The sequence below is a fragment of the Sitophilus oryzae genome, unplaced genomic scaffold (assembly GCF_002938485.1).
Source record: "Sitophilus oryzae breed Bouriz unplaced genomic scaffold, Soryzae_2.0 scaffold_811_pilon_pilon, whole genome shotgun sequence".
NCBI lineage: Eukaryota > Metazoa > Arthropoda > Insecta > Coleoptera > Curculionidae > Sitophilus > Sitophilus oryzae.
In genome coordinates, this window is record NW_022147430.1 from 277,952 (window position 1) to 298,008 (window position 20,057).

General features: G+C 33.3%; 1 protein-coding gene across 1 annotated transcript in view; it reads left to right on the forward strand.

Moving 5' to 3' along the window:
- LOC115889238 (division abnormally delayed protein-like) overlaps nt 1-17,056 on the forward strand; it is a 186,662-nt gene extending 169,606 nt beyond the window's left edge. The window contains 4 exon segments of the mRNA XM_030909184.1: nt 1,360-1,628; nt 9,499-9,628; nt 13,013-13,164; nt 15,658-17,056. Of these exon segments, the coding sequence (XP_030765044.1) occupies nt 1,360-1,628; nt 9,499-9,628; nt 13,013-13,030 (417 nt within the window). The 3' untranslated portion in view covers nt 13,031-13,164; nt 15,658-17,056.
- The last annotated feature ends 3,001 nt before the right edge of the window (nt 17,057-20,057 follow it).

Sequence of the window (20,057 nt, forward strand, 5' to 3'; positions counted from 1 at the left end):
CTTAGAAGCATCGCTTTAACAAATCTAATTTTATTTTGAACCATCCTGTAAAATTTCGAGATGATAATTAGACATCTTGCTTAAAATACGACGATATCTTTATTTATAAATCCGTCATTCAAACAGAAATTCGAGAGTAATCTTCAGTCTTGAATAAAAACAAACTTTTAATAACATCGAAGTTCTAAATCCCAGGATATTTGCAAAAAAGTATTTTGCGAGGGTAATTTCCCTTCATTTTTTAATATAAATTAAGATATATAAATATTCATAATAACGAGGACACACACACACAGATAACAGATTGAATAAATACATTTCTGTAAATGTTGATATACAGTGGGTTTATTTTTACCGTAAATATAGAGTATAGAAAATACACTTTAATTTGTTATGTATTTAGTTTAAAAATGGAAAAGCCAATATGTGTGCCATTTATTGTCCTTAACATTAAGGGGCCGTTCTATGCCGAAAACACTGCAACCTGCAAGGTTTATTATGTTTGTCTTCTTTTTTGTGCTTTTTATGCCTGCACCCAGTTTCCTATCCCGGTGCCTTGCACCAGCTTGTGCAGGTCTTTGATAGAATGTAATCATAGTTCCTCCAGTTCTACCCTTTCTTTCCCAAATAGAAAGGGTCACTTGCAATTCAGAGCCACGCAGTAACATATTTTGTACTCTACCATATCAGGATCCTAATCACAGAGACTGCAGCAAAGACTTCCTTGATACAGGTTAAGTGTAGGCAAAAGAGTATAGGCAAATCCGTGTGGTTTTAAAATTAAGTTTTTGGATGAAGGCCTTGCCATGTCTGTGTCTCTATATGTTTCTCCAGTGAACACAGTGAACAGTCTGCTTTTCCCTGATCCAGAGTTTTGCTGCACAAGCAAATGTATTAGTTTGTATTTATATTTTAACAAGATGAGTCTCACATTGAATATCCTTTGCTGCTTTTTCAATGCCCCATTTTGACTCAATTGTCTAAATCAATAATTATTTTCTAACCTTGTTTGAATGCTTACACGAAGACACGCCATTACTATGTAAGTATTTCTTTTTCATGTTGAATGCTACAGTTTTATGGAAATAGTATTTTTTACATGGAAGAATACGTATATCAATTTCACAAATAACAAAGTCAAATCTTGTAAATTTACAAGAAGAAAAAGAAAAGCCAAAAAACGGAACTCAATGGCTGAAAATTTTCGATCGATCATTTGATTTAGAAATGGTGCAATCTCTAATCCTAACATCCTCTCACAATGTATTTCCATCTATTTCAATCATTCTGCATCGCTCCGTACATATTTTTGTATGGGTTATTATTGTTTCCATTCTAATTATTTATCTTTGTTTTCAGGTGAAAATGAATTGCAAAATTGCAGAATACACGAAAACCGAGGAGTCCCGAACCACAGAGACCAGCGCCACTACCGAGAGTTTTTCGAAAATGAGGCAGTCGAACGTCAGGTCGTTTTCGCACTTTCCTACCGCTCATATGTCGTTGTTCTTGTCAACTATGACAAAAACGAAGGGATTCTATGCCAGTCTGGCGGATAATTTGTGCAGGGAAGAGTCGTTTGCCGAACAAAAGGATAAACTGTGTTGGAACGGTGAAAGAATCGCAGAGTGAGTATCAAAAATTATATATTTTAGGTAGTTCATTTTTTCTTACGTTTTCTGCGTACCCACTTTTAGCAAGGAATCTGGATTGCTGATTATACGAGTGTGTATTTTAAGATTTTTGAGAGGGCTATCGGTATGTTCCACTGCCACATTTGAGACCTATTGGGTTACATTCTCCAATCCTATCCTTTTCAAAAAGTCTAAAAACTTAGAGACTGGACTCTTTATATAGCTTTTTGTCAAAGGCCTATCATATACAGAGTTCATTTGCCAGGCTGTTACACTGACATAAAATGTGTTCTGTAGTTTCTACTAGCCTAAGAGGCTCATGGCTTGATTGGTTATCCGTTTGGTTATCTGATTGGTTATCCGTTTGCTTCTGTCTTTCGCCTTTATTCTCCACCCATCCACTCTTATCCTTCTCAAGTCCTCTTCAACATTCTTTTTCCATCTGGTTCTCGGTCTACCCCTCCTTTTCATTCCACCTATTTCACGTTTCATTATCATACTAGGAACTCTTGCTTCAGCTATTCTTTCAATGTGTCCCAGCCATCTCAATCGTTGTAGTCTTTCTACTCCCGTTATACTCGGTGCCCGATATAGTTGCTTTAATTTTTCATTTCTTCTTCTGGTCCATATGTTGTCTATCTTCTTTCCTCCAAAAATCTTCCTCAGTATGTTTCTTTCCCAAATCTCTAGCCTCGAACTTTCCGTTACATTGAACGTCCACGTTTCACATGCATACAGCACTATTGATTGTATCATTGTTTGGTACATTATGATTTTTAAACTTCTAGAGATGTTCTTACTCTTAATAATTTTCTGTAGTGCGCTAACACAACTATTTCCTGCCATTATTTTGCCACAATTTCCTGAGTTACATTTGGTTTTCTTAGAACTACAGTTCCTAGATATGTGAATGTATCTACTTCCTCAAACTTGTATCGTTTCCCTCTCTCAGAATCTATTTGTAGACATCTTCCTTTCTCAACATCCCTATCTGACCATCCTATGAACTTAGTTTGCTTCTCATTAAACACTAAAGCCTACTTTTAGTCTTTTGGTCACCAATATCAGCTCTTTCCGATGTCTTGCTAAGATAACTAAATCATCTGCAAAGGCTAAGCATTGTTGTCTTTTTGTATACAGAAGGCCCTCTCTCTTGATTCCCGCATCTTTTATGACTTTTTCTAATACTACACTAAACAGTACTGGAGATAGTGGATCCCCCTGTCTTAATCCGTCCCTGATTATAAATTTTTCCGATGTTTTCTTGTTGACTTTGACTTCATTTAGTGTCTCTTGGAGTGTCAATTTTATCATCTTGGTCAGTTTCTTGCTAAACCCTAATTCTGTTAAAGCTTTTTACACCTCAGTCCTTTTAACTTTGTCATATGCCTGCTGGAAGTCGATAAATAGGAGCATTGTCTGTTTTCCGTATTCATAACTCTCCGCTTGTATTTCTCTAAGGGCAAATATTTGGTCAGCGGTACTTCTTCCTTTCCAATAATAATAATAATAATCAAATTATTAACTAAATATCCAATAAAAAAGGTTAAAAATGAAATCCTGCAATAAAATTAAAACTCTATTGGTCAGCTCATCGGTCATCTGTTGGTTCTTACGGTACTTACTTCTACATGAATAACACGTAAACAACAAAATGTAAGGCGTGACACAAATTGCACTTTCGTGTCCAGCACGATATTCTGATGTTTATTACATTGCTTTACGCCTCACTTGTTTCACAAACATAAAGCGCAGATTGTCGCTTCCAAAGAGAGGCATAGCCAATGTTATAAGTGTGAATTGCAAAAATGATCTTTTACAGTTTGAGAATTTACATAAGTTGTTATTTCAAGAGAATTTAATGGGGTTCTATATAAGAATGGAGGCTACAAGGATCTCGTTGATCACAAGAGATGCGAGGATTATTAAATTAGTGAACAGTTGAAGCGTCTTGCTGAACTCTTCAAACATGTTTAAAAATCTGCTTGGTTCCGAAGATATTTGGAAAAAAACCGAATTTTCTCCGTTTCGTTTTAATTTTAATACCAACTTGAAATTTAATTTCTACTTTTTTCTGCTCTACAAGTTAATGTTATTAGATTATTTATTTATAATTATGAAAATGAATAAAAATTACAATGAAAATAAATAATTCTATCCGAAATTATTTAAAATTATTCCAATTATGTATCGAAAAATGTTCTATATAAAATATCCGTACTGTTTCAATAAGAGAGGACATTAATTGGGGAAAATTTTGAATTAATTATCTGTTATTTCTATTTCTAGACCTGCAGATAATTATCTAGACATCGGAATAAAGTAGAAAATGTGATATTTCTGCCAATTATATTTTCAATTTATTCTCTAACATTTTTTTTTCTATTTTTTACTACTTGCTATGTCTAGACTTTTGTTATATATAACTTTTTATTTTTAAAACACCAAGAATCGGAGTCTATGCAAAAAGGTATATATCAAAGTGTTTTGACCTTAACTGATATTATTTCATGTAGAATAAAAGGAATATTTATGGCATTTTATGAAGTGGCAGAAGTTATTTTTAAAGCTAATCAAATAATGGCTATTAAGTTTTATTATTCCCTTGTTAAATAAGAAAAAATAATATTGTTGACAAAGGTATTAAAAGAAAGTTTTATATAAATGTCGCAAGGTATATAAGGGGCATGGTATATCGGGGTGTTCAAAAGGAATGATAAAGTTGTAAGTTTTTTAAATTGCAACCCCCATTTTTCAGTAGAGAATTGGGTTCAGCGTCTTCGACCAAAACCAGTATCTGAGACGGTTTTACCAAAGTTTTACAGAGGTTAGTTCTCCATCTCCGATATCAGTCGTACTAAAGAGTATGGCATGAATGGTTGTCGTCTCGGAGCACTCAGTTAATGAGATGTTCTGGCGTTTCCTCATATTTCCCACAGAATCTGCATTCGACTTTGTTTCTATTGAGGTGTTCATTGAGGAGACAGTGTTCTGTTAAAAACCTCATGACACAGATTATTGTTACTTAAATCAAAAAATCTTCGATTTTTCTCGGTTGTAAGTCCTTGTATATGACATATCCAAATATTAATTCTATATAAAAAGTGATTTGATCAATTACACCTATAGGTACATAGTAAAAAGTCGATAATATTTTATTTAGTTGCACTTTATAGAACTAGAAAATGCTAAATCAAACATTTTTTATAGGAGGTTTTCTGCAACCTCTCCATTTTGTTTGTCTTTATTCATTCACATCCTGTATGCATTGGAGTCCATTTGAAGCACATAAATGCAATAGATATATCTATTGCATTTGTGTGTACTTCAGTGTGTGCTTGATTAGTATAGTACTAGTCATTATTGATGTTTAACACATTTTTTTGACACATAAACAAAATATCGTTGCGTTTCAAATAAATTCAATTTATATAATGTCCTATTAAGGTTATCTTGGCAGTTACTAAAACAAGTATGATCTATTGATCTCGTATAATTTTAAATTAGAGTATAAAACTAAATATAGAATAAAACTGCATTATAGATATTGACGGCCCACCCAAGAATATATCAAAAGAGGAAAATACAGTAGTCCTGAACTGTAACTAACGTAACAAAAATAATAACCTTAAAATGACAATCATAAATAGGTACTATTTATTAGTATTAAATTTTTAGGATGGTTGCAACTTTTTCATATTTATTGTTGTCCTCTTCTGATCCTTAGGTTACATTCTCCATTCCTATCGTGTTCAAAAAGCCTAACAAGTTCTAGACTGAACTCTCCATATAGCTCTTTGTGAAAGGCCTAGGTATATCATGACTCAATACCGGGAACCACACATTTGATAGGCTATCGTACACGCACATGCAATTTTTTGGTGAATGCCCTATCATCTAGCACTGGTGAATTTTTACACCATTCTAGAGACTTCTTGGGCACTCACTGAATGTCATTCTTATGCAACGCGACCCTACAGAGCCAGAAGAAACCTACCGAGCTTTGGATAAATAAAGAATATTCCTGATAATGATGCCTGTAAAAAATAAAAATGAATTGATTCTCAAAAATATTTAGGTATTTCTCATTCTCTAAAATATTATATATACGTATGCAAATTTGAAGAAAATGCAAAACCACTTGCAGGGTATTAACTTGAAATAATTATTAGTAAAATTCACTAGTAAAATTCAGGTATAATAGTAACAATTTTTTTATCTTTAGCAGATTAAAGGGATAAAATTTCGCTACTGCAGTCGCTGTGGTATTAAGTTTAAAATGGAATGCATCACACGGTATACATTTCTAAAGGGATGTTCAACAACTAACCGTCCACTGTCTCATATTTGAAGGATGTCTTAATGGTTCTTACGATATAATAGAGGGATCCGAAGTAACAATGCGGGTACTTAAGCTGAATAGGGTCTCGAATAACCGATATTTTATACTGGATTTGATTAATAGAGCAGCAATTGCAAATTGCAAAGGGGTTAAAAGAGCTAGTATCGCTTTTTTTTCATATCTATATAATTATTACAGGAGTCCCAGTTGTTATTTAAAATCATAAAATTTGAAACCTGCTGTTAAAATTTACGGCAGACTGTATCAATCTATCAAGAAGAAACGACAGAACACATTTTATGTCAGTGCGACTAGCAGTCAGCCTAGCAAATTTGCGGGTCTTTGTATTAGGCAGTGATAGACCATTAGATCGCTAAAGAGCTGTATGTAGTTGGCCTTGACTTCAAAAAAAGCGCCATTTTTTAAGCTTTTCGGCGATATAAGCTATAATATATTTCTTTCGAAAAATTGTTAGCCATGGGAACAAGTTCAATCGTCGTTGCTCTCAGTAATGTGAAACTGTCAAATCCAAACTTTGTAAACTAAAATAAACAAAAATTGTAAATATGAATTTTTCTAATAAAGAAAAGCGTGTAGGATTATTGGTTCAACTTTTCTTGGCCATACATTTTCGAGGATATGTTGACCGGTGAACGTTACTTACGTTTTAAAAAAGTTAAATTTAGATACTCGCGCATCTACACGAGTGGTTCCAACATGACTTTCATTATAACCCCCCATAATGAAATAAATGTTAAAAATTATTTATATCATAATTATGCAAACTCAGGGATAGGAATAATATAACAGAATAAGAATACCATGCGAACTAAGTGAAGTTTGTCAAGAAAGATAAGAATTGATTATAACTCATTAATTTTTCGAAAAAAACATATTATAGTTTATACAGCTGAAAAGCTTAAAAAATAGCGCTTTTCATGAAATTATGGCCAACTATTGTTTCCATTAAAAAAAACATATGTTTGTGTCATATGTCAAAAATGATAGGCTTTAAAAAAAATCCGAGAACACAAACTTATTAGGGATGTGATTATCTACAACTTTTATCTCAAAACTTTTTGTCTAAAATAGATTATAATGGAATTAGGGACAATTTTTAAAATAGCCGAAATTTGTTTTTTTCGAAATATCTAGTAAGCCATGAACTTTTTCAAAAATCTGAAAGGTGCATATTTATGACCCCACAAAAATACATTCCTTTCCCCATTTAACCGACTCTCTATCTCCAGTAGTTTCCGAGATATCCATAGAGAACATCGTATGAAACTCACCCTGTATAGTGAGCATAAAAATATGCCCAAATAGGGTGACAAACGTGTGTAACTTTCGTTTAATCAGAAGTTGGTGGTCAATAATATATCACTATGAATTATCCGAAACACATACCTAACGAAACTCGAAATAAAACCGCATCAAACTTTTCCAACTAAAGCAATAAATTTGTATTAAACTAACGGATATTTTATACGATATAAAGTCGTCGTATAAAATGAAAATTCTTTCCAGAGACACAGACGACGTTGCAATACATATAAATTGAACGTCTGCAGTCGGGAAATATTTTCCGTTTTCTTCGCAGTTTCTTTAGAAATCGCCAAACCAATTTCGAACGACTGTTAAGAACTGACGCGAAACTTTATTGGACACCTGACTCTCCTCTTTTCGATCTTTTATATCGGGGAACGTCTTCGGAAATTGTGGCTATTGCACACTTGACAGGCAAACAAGAACGAAAGCGATTAAATTGCAATATACAGGGAAATGTACGTCGAAATTCTTCAGAAATTGTGGCTACTGGCAGCACACTGATAGGCAAACAAGAAAATAAATGATTAAATCGTAATAAACAGGAAGATCTACGTCCAAATTGTTTAATAAACTTCGATTTCCAGGGCATATTCTGCCCAACAAACCCCTCAACACTATATAAAATTACCTCTAAGAAATATTTGATATCATCATCATTCTCAGCTTATTCATCCATTTTCAATTATAGTGTAGTTTCCCTTCGCTATTTAGATAATCTCTATTTTGTAGTTGTGCCCATTGTTGTCTATTATTGTTGACTATGCGGGCCCGAATTATCCTTGCTAATTGTCTAAATCTATCAGGTTTGGTCTTCTCCTAGGTCTCTTAGTTCCTCGTGGGTACCATGCTGTAATTTTTGTGGTCCATCTGTTGTCTGTCCTTCTTGCCAGTTTACAACCTGCCCTTTGATTAAAGGAATTTGATTCTGTAGATGACATCTATTACCTAGATCTTTTGTCGTATCCACTCTATTCTTTTACGGTTTTTCTTGGTTATTTCCAGCATATTTGGTTCCATTGAATGCCTAGACTAGTGCTACATATTGGCCGAATGATTTCTTCTTTAGATGAAGTGCCATTCTAGATTTGAATATGATTGAGTTTCTTCCATAAGTACTCCATGCTCCATGCCAACTTAATTTTTCTGTTGATTTCTGGTAGTAGAGATCCCGAGCTGTGTATTAGTTGTCCCAAATATATATATTCTTCTACCATTTCCAGTGTTGTGTTATTTAATAGAATGTCTTATATGTCTACTACTTCATTGTACATTACTTTAGTTTTCGCTAAGTTCATTTTGAGATCTATTTTCTTGCTGGCTGTATTTAGTTCGTTAATTTGTGCTTGTAGTTCTTCAGGACTATTGGCAATTAGCTAATCTTAGATGGTTAAGATATTCTTTATCTATTTTTAAGTCCAGTTGACGGAAGATTTCTTCTAGTGTTGCTGTAAACAGCTTAGGGGATGCTTGTAGTTCTTCAGGACTATTGGCAATTAGCTAATCTTAGATGGTTAAGATATTCATTATCTGTTTTTAATCCTTTGTTGGTCAAGTCCAGTTGACGGAAGATTTCTTCTAGTGTTGCTTCTACTGTTGTCTCTCTGTCGTACTCCTTTGCCAGTTGGAAACTCTGGGGTTGTTTTATATATCATTAGTCTTGCTTTGGTGTCTTTGTATACATTGGCGAGAGTTTCTATATAAGGTTTGTCAATACCTTGTTTCGCTAGAGCAGCGCTAGAACTGCTTAGGATATAGCCTAGCTGCCTTAGGATATAGGCAGAAGACAACGTCTTTTAAGGCTATGCCTAGTGGAAGTTCGTATTCTTTCGTTCGGCTGTTTCTCTTAGTGTATGTATGTGATCAATCGTGCTGAAGCTGCTTCTAATACCTGCCTGTTCTCGTGGTTGTGCAGCGTTTAGCGTCTTGTATTCTATTGTTTATTATTTTCAGCAGTTTGGTTTGGCACTTCGGTTTCCCGCACATATTCCCCAGCCGAACATACTGAATATTAAACTGTGATATAACTATTCGAAACTTTGAATAAAAAGATTCGAAATACTGTTGTTGTATAAATAGGTAAAAAATAAATTGAAGTTCGATATAACTGCTTCCTTTTAATGAAACATTATCTACCACCTGACTAATTTCGTTATTTCAGATTTTGATAATGACAATTGAAATTTTGAATTGCAGGTACACGAAGACGGTGGTTGACGTCGGCCTGATGCAGAAATACAATCCCGAAGTGAAAACGTCGCCGAATTCGCAACACGTCGACCCGAAAATCGCCACTCTGGTCGACAAACTGAGGCATGTGCATTACGTAAGTACCGTCCTCTAATAAACTAGGTTTACACAAACGCCGAAGGTCGGCGGGCCGTGTGTTTATAGTTCAAACAAAATCGAAATAAATATGAATATATATCGTGCGATTAGAAAATGCGTCGCGGAAATATATTATATATAATCACAGGCGTAATTCACACGTCCCTGCAGTTAGTTTTTTTACAAACAATAAATATTTGATAAATATGATGAAGTCAGAAATGAAACCACTTGCTTTTTGAAGTTTTAAGACGCGTTTTCACGAGTCATCTCTTATAAGAGATCCTAGAGGATACAAAAATTTTTTATTGGTGTATGCAGACCAACTTAATTTATATTATATTTGTGTTGGAAAAAGTTGCAGCCAAAATAAAAAAAAATTGTGTGCACTATGCGCGCATATTTGAATAAGTTAAACTTCTTACTTCCGTCAGTATGTCTGTGTGTCCGTCTGAGGACTCCATTCGGGTACCTCTATGCACGTGCCTAGTTTGGTTCCAATTGACCCATAAATAAGAAAAATCCTTATGATTTCGTCCATTTAGAGGCATCGGTTCGAAACGTCGAGGGCGTCATCCTGTAGCCCAATCACACCGAAATTGGTCCACATTTTCCTTCAATAATGAAGTCCTTAGTCCCACCCTGATGAAAATGGAAACTAAACGTCGTATCCAACTTTGCGGGTTGGAACCGTGTGCACCGTCGCTCACATAGCTTACTTACCAAATTTGGTCGCGAACAGAAAACATCAACTTTTGACGTTTCTTACGACAAAATTAATTGTCACAGTGACACGTGTCGTTCACGGTCAAGTTGCCAATCAATTGACATACCATATTTCATTTAAATCGGACGATTTTTTTTTATTAATTGATGATGGGGTTTCGTAGTGCACGAAACGTCATCAAAATATCATGAAAAGATGAAGCTCTTCGAGGCCCATTTACATTCCGAGTTTCAGCACCCTAACTCACATAGGGAACGAGTTATGACTTCAAAAATAGGGCTTATTAAACATTAACGGGGAACGTAATTTGTACTCGGCTTAAGATACAAATTACTCTTCTTTAACTAATATCTTATTTCGAATTCTGTGTGTTCCATATACACCTCATATTTTTCATAAATATTAATAAACTTCGCAGAATTTTCCTGTGATCAACTACTTGCCGTCATTTTAAAAATACCACTTGGACGCCAAAAGGAAAAAATATTATAACGTGGTAAACTGATGCTTCCAAAACCAAAGCAGGGACAGGGATATGAGTATTTAGGCCGAAAAATAAATGCTCCGAACCAATAGGCACCTTACCCCAGCATCCTTCAGGCAGAAATTTACGCTATCGAAAGATGCGTACAACTTCAGAAACAACAGCCAATTCAAAGCGATCAATTCAGTAACCATTAGTTTGAAGTTAGTCAGAGAATGCTTAGAAAAGCTGAACAAATTAGGCGCAAAGATACTCGCGATAAAGTCCTCCTACTCTGGGTGCCAACTCACTAAGGCAATGAAAAAACAAACGATATAGCCAGAAAAGGAGCGAACACTCCACTAACTGGACCAGAACCGTTCTTCCCAAGCGTAACTTGGAATGGGAATCCTCCAACGGTCTAAGACACTCGAAGAAATTTCTCAGAACTTACGACTGAGAAAAATCAAAGAAGTAAGAACAATCTTTGGGTTGTTACGGGGTTTTTAACAGGACACTGTCTCTCGATGAATGCTTCAGCAGATTGAAGCTAAGAAACAACGACGAATGCGAATTCTGTGAAAAATGGAGAAACACCAGAACACCTTATCATTGAGTGCGTCGAGACGACAACCATTTGTGCCAAGATTGATACGACTGATATCGAAGATGGAGAACTGACAGTTGTAAAACCGTCTCAGATACTGGCTTTTGTCAAAGCCCTGAGACTGTACGATGAGTTATAACTAAAGAAGGGGACATGCAAAACATCTGTAAGGTTGCAGTGATTAACCCTCCTCCCATACATTCTACATTCTACATCTTAGTAAATATAACTAGATAATATTTGGTTAACTCTCGACTTATTTAGAGAAAAAAACTACTAAAGACGAGAAAAGAATTCCAACCCAAAGCGAGAGAGATCCTGTCCTGCTAACTAACCTGACCAAGCCCCTTGATGTGTGCGATTTCGTTCCGACTATGTAAATAAGCGTCGAGGTATGCTTTGGAGACCGCCGTCTGTTTTCGGATCTAATTATGAAAAATATTAACATAATTTTGTAATATTTTCTCGTTCTCTGTGCGGTTATGAAAGAGCGACGCGTATATTTGGTATGAATGACTCAAAAGTAGAAAGAATGAAGACCTTGAAGCATTTTGTTTAAAATTATGTATTGTGTGAAGTTAAGAATTGTTTTGTAAACAGAGTTATTTAGGCATATAATATTCTCTCATAAATTCTGGGTACATATTAAAGACTAAGAAAAGAAAAATAGAAGATGATTATTATTTCATGTGTATGGTATAATTCTTAACGTTATTATAAAAGAAACACACAGGAACCAAATGAGTAACTAATTGAAAACTTAGATCATAGAACTGGAAAAGAAAGTAGTCAGTAAAAAATCTGTTTGTGCCTTAAATTAAATTGAGTGTCTTCTGCGCCTCTCTCTTTAGTATTAGTCAGGGATATTATGTTTTTCTTTTCATTGTATAAGGATGTGCTATAATTCATTCAATGAACAATGCCCTATGAAAGATACATACACGCATTAATTTATAGGATCACGTTCTCTCGAATAACCTTGGCTTCATTTCCTTTTCAATCTGCACCTCTTCGAGCCCAATCAACTAAATAAATTACTATGAAATCTGAAACAGTAGAAAAAAAAAAGACCTCTTTATTTTTTCTACTTTTTTCTAGTCTTTTTTTTACTTTTTAATTTGAACCAGGTCTCTTTGAGAAAAATGGATGCCTTCTTTAAATCTGAAACAGCTATGCAAATAAGGGTCCCTACATACCGATGAATAAAATACCACATTTTTAATGCGATATCTGAAGTAGTTGAATCGTTGAATATATTAAATTTATTATTTGTAAAATGCATCTGGGTTAGATAGGATCCATGAAAAGTTTATCAGTTCCTTTTTACTTACAAATTTGCCGGAACCATAACTTGTTAAGAAGTATCTCTTCATATAGAGTCTGTCTATTGCTAATCTAACTATTTGGAGAACAACTTTAGTTATTTAAAATAGACGCCTCTATGAAGCTTCGTTTGTTATCTAAAACATTGTGCATTAGTCCAAAATATAAGAAATTCTAAATGCTAAAAGGCATTTTACCTGCTTAAAAATATAACAAAATGTTCAAACAGGTATAATAATCACTATTTTGTTATTGTTTGCAGATGGCAGTCAAACTTTAGGTCCCAACTATTCAGATCCAGATTATATGCAGAGGGACGGAGTGGACGGGTCAGGATCTGGAAGTGGACCAGATTTTGACGAGAGGAAGACGAGTATTCCAGAGGCTCCGGTTCAGGACATGGTCCTATCGATGGTAAGTAACACTAAAAAATAAATAAATAATATCATAGAGAAAATTCAATCGCAGTTTGCTATAAAATGCTTCAATAGACGACAAAATTACATTCGCAACAATATCGCAAATCGTAACTCCGAAAGCTAGCAACGTCGGAAAAACAGTACCTATTTTAAAGACGTCTGGCTCTTTGATATACCTTTACTATGCTCTCTAGAACAGCATGTCTGTAAAGTAAACGTTGCGTTCCCTACTGCGCATTGAAAGAAGATCCTATATTTTTATTAGTCCTTTAAATTCTAGTATTAAATATAAATCGAACATGTCTCCATAGCGCAGCAGCGTAAAGTTTCCGACCACGAACCGATGATTCAGAGTTCGAATCGGGTCAGGGCAAAAACTTTTTTAATTATTTTCGTTTATATTCTGATAGTAAAGTATTAAATATTTGTTTTTATTTAATTACCAGAATTATTTAATACTTTACTATCAGAATATAAACGAAAATAAAATAAAAAAGTCTTTGACCTGACCCGGATTCGAACTCTGAATCATCGGTTCGTGGTCGGAAACTTTAAGCACTGCGCTATGGAGACATGTTCGATTTATATTCAATACTAGAATTTGTAGGACTAAATTAATAAAAATATAGGATCTTCTTCCGATTCGCAGTAGCGAACACAACGGGTATCGGCAGCCGCATGCTGCCGATATGCCATGCATGCTGTTCCAGAGAGCATAGTATAAGATATATCAAAGAGCCAGACGTCTTAAAATACTTTCTCGAAATCGTTGCTAGCTCTTAGACTATAAAAATTGAAACTCGCGGATAGAAATCGCGGTCCCGGTTTACAAAATCACAATCGCAGCAAAATCGCAACAAAATCGCAAATCGCAACAAAGTCGCACATCGCAGCTACAGTAATACTGGCTGCCTAAATTGAAACTCGCAAATAGAAGAAATCGCAATCCCAGTATTATGAGAGCCAATCGCAGGTTGTGATTGCGATTTTAAAACCGCTGCGATGATATCGCAGTTTGGGATTTCTTGCTCATCTCTAGAAGGAAATATTAGAAACGTTGTTTAGAATATTGAAAAATTGGATACTTATTGGAATTCGCTTGCTCATGAAAATACCCTATAATATTATCACTGTCGTCAAACAGTGAAACAGTGAATAAATAAAATGTATTCTCTACTTTGTTTTGTCTAGTCTCGCGCTCGTTACGTTTGAAATTAATCGATGGCAATTCAGAATTCCGAGGCTGCCTGGCGAACCGGGCTCAGTCGGCGAAAGAAAAACGAAAAGCTCGGGAGCCTCAAAACGAATCGGTGACAATTCTAAAACGTCCGTCTCTTCGAGACGGTTTTTTCTTTTTCTCTTTTGTTTATTTTGTTAGCGATTTAGTAAACTGCTTCGAACTCGGGCGCAAATTGCCAGAGGCGAACCAGAAACATTATCGAAAGTCCGAATAATTTATTGAAGGATTTCATTTTTTAGAAATACTTTACTTTAAAGTAACTAAACTGTATTCTGTCGAATCTAAATAAATACAATAAAGACGAGTTAGTTACACCATTTATAACTAAAAAACAGTTGGACAAATTTTAATGATATCTGATTTGTTGGAGTCATCTTCGCCCAGAATAGCGGAACAACTATGAAAATATTGGAAAATTTGATGGAAAACAATTATACAGAAAATTATTTTTAAATAAATTAAGTATGAAACTCCTTGAAATAACCTAGGCTTCAGTTTTTATTACAAGAAAATTTTTTTAAATTGAATATTTTGACAGATATATTTCCGAAAAACTGATTTTCGGCCATTTGGAGCCATTTTTCGACCAAAGCTGGCCGAGCATGGTGTTACAATTTTCCCCCTAAAACTACTTCAAAAACTATTGTCACGTTCTCGTTCAAAAAAGTTTATCAAGAAAGCTACAAGCTCTTCGCTTCGACTGTTTAAATGCTTCGGCATATTTTCAATACACAATTTCAAGAAATGCAATACAAAAACTCGAAAATTTAGTTCCTAAAAGAACTGTGTTTAAAAGTACAATTTAAAAAAAAACTATGAAAATCGGCAAAAAAACTGGAATTACTCCCAAAGAATCAACAACACGGTATTATACAAAATAATGACTGATATTATGATAATTGTCAAGTAATAAACGACAACGTTGATGATCGCGGCCCAATGTGACCAACATTGCCATAATAAAAATCGTTTTAAACTAATTTTTGCAGCTTTAATCTAAATAAAATATCTGTTACGATCATTTGCTCTATAAAGTGAAATGAAGAGCTGTTGGGTATCTTAAGTTACAAATTTAAACATTTTTGCCAAAATTTAATTTAGTCAAGTTTATAGGCTTTAGTGTCAATTTCGATATGATCGATGAAGTGCATCGGAAAATGTTTTGCGAATACTGTAGACGAAAAAAATATTTTTGAGTTTTACAAGACAAAGTAATTCTGTCAATATTACGTTTTTCTTTTCTTCTAGGTGACGACGAAGTTCCACGACACCATTCCGTCACGCCGGACCACTCCGAAAAAGTCACCAACGTCAACAAAGACATCAACCTAGAGCCCAAAGTACACGTACCCAAGTCCAATGCGAACACGTTAACGACGCCCACCTACGCTTTGTTCCTGTCCATTCTCGCCGTCTGTTTAGGGGCGAGGCATTGAAAAACGACCCGTTAGACTGTAACTCTTTTTCGGTTTTATAGCTTGTTGTACAAAGTACCGTAGATCGGACTCTAGGACTATTTTATTAGCGAGGAGGAAAGAAGATGATGGAGGTGGGGTAATAACACTGCGTGTGTGGCGGGCGCACATGCTGAAAAGGCTGTACAATCAGAACGTTTTACTGTTATGATTATTTTATGTTAAAAAAGCGTGTATTTACCCTTGTTACTTTTGTGCACATTGTACAGAAAACGGGGAGAGACTATAAGGGATATATGGAGATCGTAAGAAAATCAAAATACACTGGATGGTATGGTCATGAAAGATCTCGTGTAAATTGTAGTATCCTTAGGTAGGTTTTAATAGTTTTATACGGGTCAATATGTAATTATTTATATATATAAAGCGAGAATAATTTAGAATAATCAATGAAAAACAATTTCCCCTGTACATAATTTCGGCTTTTAGTCTTCTAGTTTTTTTGATTTTAATATACAATCTACAGTATGGCCCCGGATTGTCTTTACAAAAGGAAACGCTTTTTCATTATTGACATTTTGAGAAAAATGCATTCTTCATAAAAAGGTTTGCTTGTTTTAAAACGGTTAATCAGTTTTAGAGAAAATAAAAAAAAACATGAAAATATTGTTACGGATTCTGTGGGTCCACTAATTTAAACTCACGATACAAATACTGAACGAATTAATTTTTCTCACTATATACACACAATTTATACTAATTACAACACACAATTAACTATTTATAAATTCCTTCGCTAAATTGTCAGGATTCACAATTTAAAACGGTGTACTTTCAAATTTCCATCTGCTCAACTGTCGATCGCGCGCCTTTATATACTCTACTGACTGTTTCTGGAACCTTCTAAAATATTCGGTATCATTCTGCCTCCTACTAGTAAATTCTGCCGCCTGATTCGCTTACTTTTCTACTTGGTTAAGAGATGGCGCCTCAGCAACAATATCCTCAGATTATCACTATTTCCGTAGTATTGAACTAAATAAATTTTGTGCTTCTTTGACATTTTAAAATAGCAAAAATATGACGTTAATTAAAATTCTATCAATAACAATCAATGAATGAAAACGAAATTATATTACCATAGAATCATGTTTTGAGTTTTAGAACTTTTCGAAAGAAATTTTACTATTATTTTCATGTTTTTTTTATTTTCTCTAAAACGGTATGGAAATTTGGAAAAGTATAAACGGAATTAACTATTTTAGGACAAGCAAACATTTTTATGAAGAATGCATTTTTCTCAAAATGTCAATAATAAAAAGTTTTTCCTCTTGCTAAGACAATCCGGGGATATACTGTATATGTATTTGGAAAGTAATATATTCATTCCAACTTCCCAATTTTACATATTTATCTGGTATTTTAGTTATTACTGAGAAATAAGTCTTTCATTATATATCTCCCTCTAATAATATCTATAAAACTTCTTTAATTACATTTAACATATTTTGATATACAAAGCTACAAAAAAGCTCTTTACCTTTTTTATCACTTTATTTATTTATCATTACCTTTAATTGAATATTGATTTAGTCCAAAATATTATTTATCCAGAGATAATTTTGAGTACTTTCTAAAAATAATTTCTAATATACCTTTTTAAAATAGATCAAAATAATTGATATGTGATATTACTTTACTATTCACCTTGTTTGGATTAGTATAATCGCAGTATAATTGAAAAAAAAAACACTTAAGGATATTAAAATTTACTTGGGATTTTTTATGATACGCCTGATAGTGTATCACCCGGTACCCGGTACCTATTTATACCATTAACCATAAAACCCTAGGTACAATATGATTAACTAAAGTTTATCTAGGTTTGGAAGAGAAGAAATACCTTAGTTTATGACATAGTTTGTTATGACAGACATAATTATCAATGATATACTCAGATGCAAAAAACGCAACGGAAAATAATTTCGTCAAATTTAAAGTGATTTTTTTTTTGTTTTTAGCCCTTTTTTCATGATTTTTTTTTTGCGAACTGTATATAAATATATCAATTTTAATCTGTAAACTCATTGTTTAATAAAATTTAGTATTTGGCTTATTATCCTCTTATTATACAGTTATAATCGGAGGGTTGTTTGAAATAAATTTTGGCATATACAAAGTAAATTTAAGTTCAAATACAAAGTCTAAAGGCGCGTTTACACGAATCAAGAGAATTGATCAAGTCGGAGCAATCTAACTGACGTGAAACTATATTCCGAGACATTTCACATCAAAAAGCTGTAAATTTTGCCCCTATGTGTTACAGGTTTGCGTATGTACTTTGTACTAAGAGTTTTATGGTTGATTTCCATAGGGTCTGGTGTTGAAAAATGAGAAGCACAATTAAAGCTATCTATTTTTAGGTTTAGTACTTTCCTAATAATGTCACATCTAATGTGACACATTTATATAATTTTTAAGAAATAAGAAAATGTTAGAATCAACTTTGCACATTTTTCCGTGTATAACGAATGAAACTTTTTCAATCATAAAATACTGAGTATCTCTGTATATCTGTTTCAAAAAAATTGAAACAGGAGTACTGAACCATTCGGTATATTAATTTCGTATCGATATTTATTTGAGTGTAAATAGAATCAATTATTTTGTAAATTTCGATCTATTTTATTCTAAAGTATATCTATATCTATTGAGTTTCAGATAAATTTTATGCAGAAATAGTTTGCCACTTTACTATTTTTCACTGATAAACAAATCCAGCGATTTTTCAAAGTTGCGTAGCCAGAAAAAAAATTGGCAGAATTTAAAAAAAATGTTTTATTATTTTTTGAATTATTATTATTAGTAAGAAATGAACAAATTCAAAGCTACAATTAAATACTTACAGTAATATACAAAATATATTATTATGTAGGAATAAATATAAATATTACATTTTCTAATTTTTTTTTAAATATGTTTTTGCGTCAAATTCACCCCCTCACTAGCTACGCCACTGGTTAAAAGAAAAAAGATACACATAGACAACCGTTAAAATGTACATATTTTGATTCCATATTGTTAATAACACAATCAGAACGGTTTGGATTTTTTTATCAGTGATCAGATTTTGTTAAAAATATACATTTATGCATTTAATACGAAGCAATAATTTTGGCTCCATTTTTTCAAATTCTATTTATATATAAATTATATATCTAAATCTATCTACTATAAGCTTTTCGTTATAATATTATGTAGTTTTAGAGTATCTTAATTTATTTTTTTACCAATCTTTCATTAATCAAGTTTACTTTATTACCAAGATGGAATCTCTACCCAGCATATTATCTCTGAACTACTTAATTGTTTACTTAACTCGTAATTCATTGTTGACAATTCTTTCAAAACTAGTTATATCAATTTTCTTGAGACGATTCCATTTTTAACAAGTTGTTCTACTTTTTGAAAACTATACCGAGTGTCCCGAAATATTAGATAATACATTAATAACCAAATTTACCGCCTTCAGATTTTTTCTGCAACCGTATACAAGGTATCTCAGTTTTGTTTCACAATGTGATCTATCGATTAAAAATATTTTCAATTTGGCGGCACTTCGGGAAATACCGGAAAGTTGACAGCAACTCTTTTATTTTAAATGGGTACCCCCTTTTTTTATTAGATGCTTAAATTCATTGTCAAATTTTATGAATTTTGATATACAACACTCTAGGTATAGAGTTTTTAAGAAAAAAAATATTTAAAATTATTAGATGAAAAAAATGCCTGTCAAAAAAAGTTAGTATAGCCTAAACGTCAAATTTGGTGATTATCACAGTCACTGTGGCATAAAGAGAAGACATATGTGGCTATCTATTTCAAAAGTACAATTAAGTGTTCGAATGTCATATAATATTGGCCGTAGCTGGAATGGAAACCCACTTTTTTCACTGGTGAAAAGGTTATTTAAACACATAAACATGTTTTTTTGACAGGCAGTTTTTTCGTCCAAAAATTTTAAATATTTTTTTCCACAAAAACGGTTAATGTTAAATATAGTGTTTAATACCAAAATCCATAAAATTTTACAAATAATTTAAATATACACACACCGGAAAAGTCTAGGTATATTACAATTTTATCCAGCCATCGTCAGTAATTTTATTATTTGCATTTCTGATATAATAAAATTAAAATAAACAAATAGTTTACAAGACGTATTGGAAATAA